At 41.0% G+C, this 12,500-nt stretch overlaps 1 protein-coding gene across 3 annotated transcripts in view; it reads left to right on the top strand.

Annotated features, from left to right (window-relative positions):
* LOC308692078 (mitogen-activated protein kinase kinase kinase kinase 4-like) overlaps positions 1 to 12,500 on the top strand; it is a 114,063-nt gene that overhangs the window by 66,613 nt on the left and 34,950 nt on the right. For all 3 annotated transcript variants that reach the window (XR_014030297.1, XM_081367785.1, XM_081367786.1), the window contains exon 15: positions 3,415 to 3,558. Coding sequence is in view for 2 of the 3 variants with exons in the window: in XM_081367785.1 (XP_081223911.1) it covers positions 3,415 to 3,558 (144 nt within the window). In the remaining variant the exon portion in view is untranslated. The remainder of the gene's footprint in view (positions 1 to 3,414; positions 3,559 to 12,500) is intronic.

A 12,500-nucleotide genomic window follows, 5' to 3' on the forward strand; every position in this document is an offset into this window, starting at 1 on the left:
TTTGACTGAAGGTTTGTTTGACTGAAGATTTGTTTGACTGAAGGTTTGACTCTGAAGGTTTGACTGAAGGTTTGCTTGACTGAAGGTTTGTTTGACTGAAGGTTTGTTTGACTGAAGGTTTGCTTGACTGAAGGTTTGTTTGACTCTGAATGTTTGTTTGACTGAAGGTTTGCCTGACTGAAAGTTTGTTTGACACTGAAGGTTTGACTTTGAAGGTTTGTTTGACTGAAGATTTGTTTGACTGAATGTTTGTTTGACTGAAGGTTTGTTTGACTCTGAAGGTTGTTTGACTGAAGGTTTGTTTAACTGAAGGTTTGTTTGACTGAAGGTTTGTTTGACTGAAGAAGGTTTGCTTGACTGAAGGTTTGTTTGACTGAAGGTTTGACTGAAGGTTTGTTTGACTGAAGATTTGTTTGACTGAAGGTTTGACTCTGAAGGTTTGTTTGACTGAAGGTTTGACTCTGAAGGTTTGACTGAAGGTTTGCTTGACTGAAGGTTTGTTTGACTGAAGGTTTGTTTGACTGAAGGTTTGCTTGACTGAAGGTTTGCTTGACTGAAGGTTTGTTTGACTGAAGGTTTGCCTGACTGAAAGTTTGTTTGACACTGAAGGTTTGACTTTGAAGGTTTGTTTGACTGAAGATTTGTTTGACTCTGAATGTTTGTTTGACTGAAGGTTTGTTTGACTCTGAAGGTTGTTTGACTGAAGGTTTGTTTAACTGAAGGTTTGTTTGACTTTGAAGGTATGTTTGATTGAAGGTTTGTTTGACTGAAGGTTTGTTTGACTGAAGGTTTGTTTGACTGAAGTTTTGTTTGACTGAAGGTTTGCTTGACTGAAGGTTTGTTTGACTCTGAATGTTTGTTTGACTGAAGATTTGCCTGACTGAAAGTTTGTTTGACACTGAAGGTTTGACTCTGAATGTTTGTTTGACTGAAGGTTTGTTTGACTGAAAGTTTGACTGAAGGTTTGACTGAAGGTTTGTTTGACTCTGAAGGTTTGTTTGACTGAAGATTTGCCTGACTGAAAGTTTGTTTGACACTGAAGGTTTGACTTTGAAGGTTTGTTTGACTGAAGGTTTGTTTGACTGAATGTTTGTTTTAATCTGAAGGTTTGTTTTACTCTGAAGGTTTGTTTGACTGAAGGTTTTGTTTGACTGAAGGTTTGTTTGACTGAAGAAGGTTTGCTTGACTGAAGGTTTGTTTGACTGAAGGTTTGACTGAAGGTTTGTTTGACTGAAGATTTGTTTGACTGAAGGTTTGACTCTGAAGGTTTGTTTGACTGAAGGTTTGACTCTGAAGGTTTGACTGAAGGTTTGCTTGACTGAAGGTTTGTTTGACTGAAGGTTTGTTTGACTCTGAAGGTTTGACTGAAGTTTTGTTTGACTGAAGGTTTGCTTGACTGAAGGTTTGCTTGACTGAAGGTTTGCTTGACTGAAGGTTTGTTTGACTCTGAATGTTTGTTTGACTGAAGATTTGCCTGACTGAAAGTTTGTTTGACACTGAAGGTTTGACTTTGAAGGTTTGTTTGACTGAAGATTTGTTTGACTCTGAATGTTTGTTTGACTGAAGATTTGTTTGACTGAAGGTTTGACTCTGAAGGTTTGACTGAAGTTTTGTTTGACTGAAGGTTTGCTTGACTGAAGGTTTGCTTGACTGAAGGTTTGTTTGACTCTGAATGTTTGTTTGACTGAAGATTTGCCTGACTGAAAGTTTGTTTGACACTGAAGGTTTGACTTTGAAGGTTTGTTTGACTGAAGGTTTGTTTGACTCTGAAGGTTTGTTTGACTGAAGGTTTGTTTAACTGAAGGTTTGTTTGACTTTGAAGGTATGTTTGATTGAAGTTTTGTTTGACTGAAGGTTTGTTTGACTGAAGGTTTGTTTGACTGAAGGTTTGACTGAAGTTTTGTTTGACTGAAGGTTTGCTTGACTGAAGGTTTGTTTGACTCTGAATGTGTGTTTGACTGAAGATTTGCCTGACTGAAAGTTTGTTTGACACTGAAGGTTTGACTCTGAATGTTTGTTTGACTGAAGGTTTGTTTGACTGAAGGTTTGTTGACTCTGAAGGTTTGACTTTGGAGGTTTGTTTGACTGAAGGTTTGTTTGACTGAAGGTTTGTTTGACTGAAGGTTTGTTTGACTCTGAAGGTTTGACTTTGAAGGTTTGTTTGACTGAAGGTTTGTTTGACTGAAGGTTTGCTTGACTGAAGGTTTGTTTGACTCTGAATGTTTGTTTGACTGAAGATTTGCCTGACTGAAAGTTTGTTTGACACTGAAAGTTTGAAAGACACGGAGTTTGACTCTGAAGGTTTGTTTGACTGAAGGTTTGTTTGACTGAAGGTTTGACTGAAGGTTTGTTTGACTCTGAAGGTTTGTTTGACTGAAGATTTGCCTGACTGAAAGTTTGTTTGACACTGAAGGTTTGACTTTGAAGGTTTGTTTGACTGAAGGTTTGTTTGACTGAAGGTTTGTTTGACTGAAGGTTTGTTTTAATCTGAAGGTTTGTTTGACTGAAGGTTTTGTTTGACTGAAGGTTTGTTTGACTGAAGAAGGTTTGCTTGACTGAAGGTTTGTTTGACTGAAGGTTTGACTGAAGGTTTGTTTGACTGAAGATTTGTTTGACTGAAGGTTTGACTCTGAAGGTTTGTTTGACTGAAGGTTTGACTCTGAAGGTTTGACTGAAGGTTTGCGTGACTGAAGGTTTGTTTGACTGAAGGTTTGTTTGACTGAAGGTTTGACTCTGAAGGTTTGACTGAAGTTTTGTTTGACTGAAGGTTTGCTTGACTGAAGGTTTGTTTGACACTGAATGTTTGTTTGACTGAAGATTTGCCTGACTGAAAGTTTGTTTGACACTGAAGGTTTGACTTTGAAGGTTTGTTTGACTGAAGATTTGTTTGACTCTGAATGTTTGTTTGACTGAAGGTTTGTTTGACTCTGAAGGTTTGTTTGACTGAAGGTTTGTTTAACTGAAGGTTTGTTTGACTTTGAAGGTATGTTTGATTGAAGGTTTGTTTGACTGAAGGTTTGTTTGACTGAAGGTTTGTTTGACTGAAGGTTTGACTGAAGTTTTGTTTGACTGAAGGTTTGCTTGACTGAAGGTTTGTTTGACTCTGAATGTTTGTTTGACTGAAGATTTGCCTGATTGAAAGTTTGTTTGACACTGAAGGTTTGACTCTGAATGTTTGTTTGACTGAAGGTTTGTTTGACTGAAGGTTTGTTTGACTCTGAAGGTTTGTTTGACTCAAGGTTTGTTTGACTGAAGGTTTGCTTGACTGAAGGTTTGTTTGACTCTGAAGGTTTGTTTGACTGAAGGTTTGACTCTGAAGGTTTGTTTGACTGAAGGTTTGACTCTGAAGGTTTGTTTGACTGAAGGTTTGTTTGACTGAAGGTTTGTTTGACCCTGACAGCTGTTGTGTTGCAGGCGGACGAGCGGCACAGGAGGAATGTTCAGGGTTCTCCTCAGGCCGCGGTGATGCCGAAGCAGCCGCCCGCTGTACCGCCGCGCTCAGAAGCCTTCTCTAACGGCAGTGTGGCCGAACCGAGCCATCGGCCCGCTGACCCACAGGTAACTCGACTTTTATTCTCATTAAGATGTGATGTGGAGTCTAGTGATTTTATCTGGAAAAATTACCATTTAAATGGCCATTCAATTAATCTTTTTTTTTTTTTTTTAATTTATGATTAAGACTTACGGTTATATTACTGGTTCTGTGTTAGTGAAGTTCAGTTTCAGCATTTGTAACTTAAGGCCCGATATACTTCAAGTGAAATCGAAGAATGAACTGGTGTGACATCAGGCCAAAACTAATTTGTTTGAAGTTTGTTTCGTAAGTTCCAAAATGAACAGGAAATGTTTGCTCCAGCTGGTAAACCGCCGTTGGTCAGTGGTGATGATGTAACAGGTGGGTTTGGCTCTGGGGCTCCGCCTTCTTTGAGGTGTAAATCTTCTCCGGTTCAGTGAGTTCATCGAGGTCAGATGCCAGTAAAACATGATCTCACTGAGAGACGCTTTATAGCAGAAACTGAAGCTGTAATTCTCACTGAAAGACACCGTTTTTCATGTTTAATACTGTAAAGCTGTTTTTCATATTTAATGGTTTAAAGCGATCTGTTGTATAAAGTGCTGTATAAAGAGGCCTAAGCGTGATGTGACTGGGGCGCTGAATTGCAGAGGTGGTACAAAAATATCCACATTGCTACAATCAGATGCTTTCTGAACCGCTGTTTTTCTTTTTTGCTTTTTGTTGTGTTTATGTTGTTATTGAGAGGAAAGCGCAGCACATATTACATATTCATCTAAATGTCGCTCTCAGCATCGTGAACGGCCTCAGGATGTTTGCTAACAGTATGTCACTGTAGAGGTATTCTTTTTTTTACCCCTAAATAAAGAACGAAAAAGAACTTTGCTGTGAGTATATCAGGGCCTTTAATGCTAATTACCATAAAATATATGTTGAAATACTTGCCGTTTCAATAGTATGACCACAAGACATAAATCATGTTAATACTCAGATTGTTTTAGAGTTATAAATGACTTGCCTATTCTGTGAACTTTGTATCTATGCGAAAATATCTGCACTTCCATAATGTCTGAAAGCTGTGAGAAAGGGAAGCACTAATGATGATGAAGCCCTGATACCCATGTTTCCACTGTCGGCCCAGAGCGTGCTGATGCTTCCTGTGGCCGAGGTGTTTCCATCGGGCCGAGGGCCAAGCGTTAGTAATGCCCTGATCCAGAGCGGGTGATCACCAACAGCTGGAGTTCATCTCAGGCAGGAGAGGCTCAAACATCAACACTTAAGACACTTAGAACCATACAGCCAGGGTCTACCTCACTTCAGGAAACGGAGAGACTAGTTGACACTTCAGGACTGCGTTGTCATCATGTCCAGGCGCAGGTCCTTCATCAGATCTGGATACGGCCTCGGTCCGGTGGACTGCGGTAAACCTCGGGTAGACAGAGAGACTAATATTAGCGTAGACGCCATTCTTATTTTGATGTAACGAGTACATCAGGATTTATGGGAAGTGTTCCCTGTTCCGGCTGGCCTAATCTATATGCAGCCTAACATTGAATTATAGATGTTGAATATTAAATGAAATGTCCCTAACTAAGCAAGCCAATGGCAACAAAGGTGAAACAAGGTGGAAAAAGGAACGAAAACTCCATCAGGGCAGAATGGAGAATAAACCTTGGGAGAAACCAGACTCAGTCGCTCAGTTCTCCTCTGGCCAATGAACGAACAGTGTGTGATTATTATTCAGGCAGCATTACAGGTCAGAAGTCAGATTGGATCAGAATATTCAGAATATTATCCAGTTCCATCTGGTTGAAGATCGGAGTCACGCCGGTATGGAGACGAGTTTGTTGAGGATTAGTGCCGATGGCTGTCGTGTCGATGAGGCCTTCACAGGGAGAGTCTGGTTGACACAATCTCTGCTGACACTTCAGGCATGCGTTGTGGTCGTGTCTAGGCGCAGGTCCTCCATCTGGTCTGGATACGGCCCGGATCCGGCTGACTACATCATGCGTTGTGGTCGTGTCTAGGCGCAGGTCCTCCATCTGATCTGGACCTAATTTATGCAGCCTAATATTCATTTAACCCTCTGGGGTCTGAGGTGTTTACTGGGCCCTGGAGGTGTTCTGACATGCTCTGACATTTCTGGTTATTTCTGTTACTTGTGACATTTTCATGGCTAAAGTCTAATTACACTGTATTCAGCACAAACTCTGCTACAATAATATATCAGCAGCATGTATGTAAAATTTTGTGGTTTTGAGATAATGACATTTATGCGTGGTTTGTGGAAATACAAAAAAAATTCTCACTGAAATAAGGCCATGAAACCCATACTGATTATTTCTTCACAAGACTTTTGAAAATTGTATCACGTAGCCTAGAATATTTGCTCCAAAACTATGTGAAAATCACCCTGACTGCTCATTCTGGTAAGACAATATATTGATTTAAAATTTGTACGACGTGTTTTGTGTGATAAAGCTTTATGAGAGGAGGTGTGATCACGTCATTAATATGTAAGCTTTTCACACCTGAGAAAGACAAAGACCCTCCCCTAACGGCCCTATTAGGAGCTATCAGGCCCTATCATTCTGAGCAACCTTGCACAAAGAATGAGGAGATTTAAAAAAGAATGGTTTTTTGATTGTTTTGATTTATTTACAACACAACATAATCCAAAGATACAAAACAAATGACAAAAAAGCACTTATTGAAAAAAATGATCCAAAGACAGAGACCTTTGTGCCATTCCTAAAAACATTGTTCATACCTTTCATTTCCAAGGTGTTTGATTTCCACTTTACCATGTTCGTGTACAGAGACTCATGTGAATGTTGAAGTCAGCAGGACTCAGTGGCATCTGGGCCCTGAAAAAAAAAAAAAAAAAGTGAACATACTGATATCAAGAGAAAGGCCTGCACGATTTTGGGAATAAATTTGGATTTTTCTGGTTAAAATTGCTTTTTAAAATTCACAGAATACACACACACACAAATGTTTCCAACAATATACAGTGGGGAAAATAAGTATTGAACACGTCACCATTTTTCTCATTAAATATATTTCCAAAGGTGCTATTGACAAAAAAATTTCACCAGATGTTGATAACAACCCAAGGAATCCATACATACAAAGAAACCAAAACAAATAAGTTCAGATATTAAGTTATGTGTAATAATGTGAAATGACACAGGGAAAAAGTATTGAACACATGAAGAAAGGAAGGTGCAAAAAGGCATGGAAAGCCAAGACAACAGCTTAAAACTATTAGTAATTAAAAAGCAATCCAGCCCCCTGTCCGTGCAAATTAATAACTGCTGGTTCAGTCCCAACGGATGGTCTACAAAAAGGTCTCATTGCCAAGGTGTCACACAAGACACATCTCATGATGGGTAAAAGCAAAGAGCTGTCTCAAGACCTTCGCAATCTAATTGTTGCAAAACATAATTATGGCATTGGTTATAGGCGCCATTCTAAGCTTCTGAATGGTCCAATGAGCACTTTTAGAGCCATAATACGGAAGTGGAAAGACAATCATTTGACCATAAATTTGCCTCGACCAGTGCTCCTCGCAAGATTTCTGATAGAGGAGTGAAAAGAATAATCAGAAGAGCTGTCCAAGAGCCAAGGATCACTTGTGGAGAGCTTCAAAAAGACCTGCAGATAGCAGGTACTGTTGTCTCAAAGAAAACAGTAAGTAATGCACTCCACCGCCATGGCCTGTCTGCACGCTCACCACGCAAGACTCCATTACTGAAAAAAAGCATGGTGAAGCTTATTTAAAGTTTGCTGCACAACATTTGGAAAAGCCAGTGAAATACTGGGAGAATATAGTGTGGTCACATGAGAGCAAAATTGAACTGTTTGGATGCCATAATACACACCATGTTTGGAGGAGAAATGGCATTGCACATTACCCTAAAAACGCCATACAACTTGGTGTTGGCTCTTGGAAAACTCTTCTGATTATTCTTTTCACTCCTCTGTCAGAAATCTTGCGAGGAGCACTGGTCGAAGCAAATTTATGGTGAAATGATTGTCTTTCCACTTCCGTATTATGGCCCCAAAAGTGCTCACTGAAAAATTTAGAAGCTTAGAATGGCGCCTATAACCAATGCCATCATTATGTTTTGCAACAATTAGATTGCGAAGGTCTTGAGACAGCTCTTTGCTTTTACCCATCATGAGATGTGTCTTGTGTGACACCTTGGCAATGAGACCTTTTTGTAGGCCATCATTTGGGACTGAACCAGCTGTTATTAATTTCCACTGACAGGGGGCTGGATTGCTTTTTAATTACTAATAGTTTTAAGCTGTTGTCTTGGCTTTCCATGCCTTTTTGCACCTTCCTTTCTTCATGTGTTCAATACTTTTTCCCTGTGTCATTTCACATTATTACACATAACTTAATGTCTGAACTTATTTGTTTTGGTTTCTTTGTATGTATGGATTCCTTGGGTTGTTATCAACATCTGGTGAAAATTTCATGTCAATAGCACCTTTGTAAATAAATTTAATGAGAAAAATGATGACGTGTTCAATACTTATTTTCCCCGCTGTATAATATAATGAACACCAGGTTTGTTGTGCCTTGTAGGCATAGGCTATGCGCAGTGCTGCATAAAATAATAATAACAATAACCTATAGCAGCCTGTAAATCTTCCAAAAGATTTCAGTAACAACTAAGCTAGAGAAAAATATATTGATTATCATGTTACTTCAAATGTTTCCATTCGTTATGATGATATGAAATGAGATAATAGTAAAAACATGAAGCCGTTTGGTGCGTTTTGCTTTTCAAACGCGATCGCGTTCCAAAATATGATACATTCAAACGCGATCGCGCTCCAAAATATGAAACATTACGGTTACCATATATATATCTACGTTTGAGCAGACATCCACAAACACAGTAACAGTAAACACGGGTCTAAATATTATAATATTCACCATATATCTAGCAACAAATTTATGCAACAATACCAAACTAATATGTAAGAATTTCTTACCTTACATCTTTCTTGTCTTCAAATCGCGTTCTTCTTCTGAGGTAAATCCAATGTAAGCTCACGGCGCGTCTTTCAAACTCGACGAAAAGCAGAGACTTGTGAAGTTTTTTCGTGCTTTGTTTTTGAGGTAACGAGCGCGTTCGCGTTCCATGTGGAGATTTGCATGTGAATCTCTTTTGCGCGCGTGGGCTTGGTCAAATTAAAAATAATTAGGAAGCGTTTGAGAAGCTGGACATCTTGTTGGTTGTATACAAATTACTTAAACAGAGAATATTTGTTTTCAGTTTGAATCCGATCATTTAAAAGTACACACTTAAATGTGTTGTGGTCGTGTCTAGACGCAGGTCCTCCATCTGATCTGGTTACGGCCCGGATCCGGCTGACTACATCATGTGTTGTGGTCGTGTCTAGGCACAGGTCCTCCATCTGATCTGGATACGGCCTGGATCCGGCTGACTACATCATATGTTGTGGTCGTGTCTAGGCGCAGGTCTTCCATCTGATCTGGATACGGCCCGGATCCGGCTGACTACATCATGAGTTGTGGTCGTGTCTAGGCGCAGGTCCTCCATCTGATCTGGGTACGGCCCGGATACTGCTGACTACATCATGCGTTGTGGTCGTGTCTAGGAGCAGGTCCTCCATCTGATCTGGATACGGCCCGGATCCGGCTGACTACATCATGTGTTGTGGTCGTGTCTAGGCGCAGGTCCTCCATCTGATCTGGATACGGCCTGGATCCGGCTGACTACATCATATGTTGTGGTCGTGTCTAGGCGCAGGTCTTCCATCTGATCTGGATACGGCCCGGATCCGGCTGACTACATCATGAGTTGTGGTCGTGTCTAGGCGCAGGTCCTCCATCTGATCTGGGTACGGCCCGGATACTGCTGACTACATCATGCGTTGTGGTCGTGTCTAGGAGCAGGTCCTCCATCTGATCTGGATACGGCCCGGATCCGGCTGACTACATCATGTGTTGTGGTCGTGTCTAGGCGCAGGTCCTCCATCTGATCTGGATACGGCCCGGATCCGGCTGACTACATCATGTGTTGTGGTCGTGTCTAGGCGCAGGTCCTCCATCTGATCTGCTTACGGCCTGGATCCGGCTGACTACATCATGCGTTGTGGTCGTGTCTAGGCGCAGGTCCTCCATCTGATCTGGATACGGCCCGGATCCGGCTGACCACATCATGCGTTGTGGTCGTGTCTAGGCGCAGGTCCTCCATCTGATCTGGATACGGCCCGGATCTGGCTGACTACATCATGCGTTGTGGTCGTGTCTAGGCGCAGGTCTTTCATCTGATCTGGATACGGCCCGGATCCGGCTGACTACATCATGCGTTGTGGTCGTGTCTAGGCGCAGGTCCTCCATCTGATCTGGATACGGCCCGGATCCGGCTGACTACATCATGCGTTGTGGTCGTGTCTAGGCGCAGGTCCTCCATCTGATCTGCATACGGCCTGGATCCGGCTGACTACATCATGTGTTGTGGTCGTGTCTAGGCGCAGGTCCTCCATCTGATCTGGATACGGCCCGGATCCGGCTGACTACATCATGTGTTGTGGTCGTGTCTAGGCGCAGGTCCTCCATCTGATCTGGATACGGCCCGGATCCGGCTGACTACATCATGCGTTGTGGTCGTGTCTAGGCGCAGGTCCTCCATCTGATCTGGATACGGCCCGGATCCGGCTGACTACATCATGCGTTGTGGTCGTGTTCTTTTAACTGATTTCAATTATAGGAATGTATAATGTTCTATGTGTATGCCAGGTTGAAGATATGTGTTTTTAGTAGTGCTGTCAAACGATTAAAATATTTAATCGCGATTAATCGCATTAATACTCTTCGGCTGGCTCGCAAGCCCAAACAAGTGTGTGCGGCGTGCCTGTTGTTTTGTTTCCGGTCTAGCTAGATCCGGTGTTGTGTTGTAGTTTTTCTAACGTTACTAGTTGTTGCAACAGCATGTGAAAAAAACTACAAAGTTTACTAGGCCAAAAAGAATGTTATTCTCGCGATAAAAAAATGTACACCGTTAAAATGGGTTTGCGTTAACGCCGTTAATGACGCATTTAACTGACAGCACTAGTTTTTAGTCTAGCTTTGAACTGACAGAGTGTCGAAGATGGAAGACTGTTCCAGAGTTTTGGTGCTAAATAGGAGAAGGATCTACCGCCGGCAGTGAAATTTGATATTCTAAGTATTATCAACTGGCCGGAATTTTGAGATCGCAATTGACGTGAAGGAATGTAATGCGTTAAGAGCAGCCATCAAGTGTTAGACAGTATTCTAGACTATTACGTGAGGATATTTTTGGTCCAATTAGAAACTCTGTTTTTTTCTGAATTAATTAGTAGGAAATTACTAGTCATCAAACTAAGTTTCGTCGGGGCGTGAAGAAATATAGAGCTGAGTATCGTCAGCATAACAGTGAAAACTAATGCCATGTTTCCTAATGATATCTCCTAATGGTAGCATGTACAGAGTGAACAGCAGCGGTCCTAGTACTGAGCCTTGTGGTATGCCATACTGAACTTGTGATAGATAAGACATCTCTTCATTTACTGCTACAAACTGATAACGGTCAGATAAGTATGATTTAAACCATGCTAATGCAATTCCACTAATGCCAACATAGTTTTCTAGTCTATTTAAAAGAATGTTGTGGTCGATAGTGTCAAATGCAGCACTAAGATCGAGTAACACTAATAGGGAGATACAACCAAGATCGTATGATAAGAGCAAATAATTTGTGACTAATGAGAGCAGTCTCAGTAATACGGTACAGTCTAAATCCTGACTGGAAATCCTCCAGATATTATTTCTTTCTAAAAAGGAACATAGTTGTGAAGACACTGCCTTTTCTAGTATCTTTGACAGAAAAGGTAGATTCGAGATCGGCCTGTAATTGACTAATTCTGTAGGATCAAGTTGTGTTTTTTTAACAAGTGGTTTAATCATAGCCAGCTTAAAGGGGTCATACAATGGTACATGCACTTTTACAAGTTGATTGTACTGAAATGTGTGTTGGCAGTGCCTGTACACAACCATCATAAAATGATAAATATCCATCCAGTGTTTTTTTTAAATCTTCTTATATGTTTTCCCCATCTCAAATCAAGCCGTTTGATTTTGTGACGTCACAAAATCGACGCCCCTCCAACGATTGTTGATTGACAACAGCGTTTCAACACAGACCCGCCCTCGCTCATGAGCGAGCTGTCTGTCATCATAGTCCGCACGTCATTGTTGATACGCTGAGCACTGTCTATGAGCAGAATGGTGTCTAAACGATTGTGGTGTTCTGTTCTTGGGTGTAATAACGAACACAGCATCATTATGATGTTCCTAAATCCGAACCGCTGAAGACGCAGTGGCTGAGTTGGTTTTCGAAGGAAATATTCCCCACGATCAACAGCAATGCTTTCATATTTGCGCGAATCATTTCACACACCAGACTGCTTTACAAACGAGGGTCAGCAACGTTATAAAGCTGGTTTTGCTAAGAAGCTGCTCCTGAAAAAAGGATCGGTACCAACTATTTGTGTTCCTGCTGCTCCTTCAGAAGAAGTTAGTGTAACGTTTTATTAACCTTTATATTATTATTTATATTAATCTTTGCAAATCGCTGCACGCTTCACGATGAATGCGGCTGTTTACACTCAGAGTCCATTACGGCATGTTTTCTATGTACGACGTTCTCAATATAATTTATAATCCCAGGTTTATAATGAATAACGCGTTATGGTTATTGTGTTATAAACGGTGTGCGCACAGAACAGAGGGGCGGGGTGAGCAAAGCTCATTATCATTTAAAGACACATGCACTTAAACGCCGTGCTGAAAACAGAGCTGTTTTTGACCAGGTAAAATGAGTGTTTTCTTACAATACTAATGAGATTTTTTAAATAAAGTATATTGCAAACTTTTAATTAAGACCCTAAAGAATCATATTAGCTTGTACAAAAATGGCAT

The sequence above is a fragment of the Scardinius erythrophthalmus genome, assembly GCF_964197995.2.
Source record: "Scardinius erythrophthalmus genome assembly, chromosome: 6".
NCBI lineage: Eukaryota > Metazoa > Chordata > Actinopteri > Cypriniformes > Leuciscidae > Scardinius > Scardinius erythrophthalmus.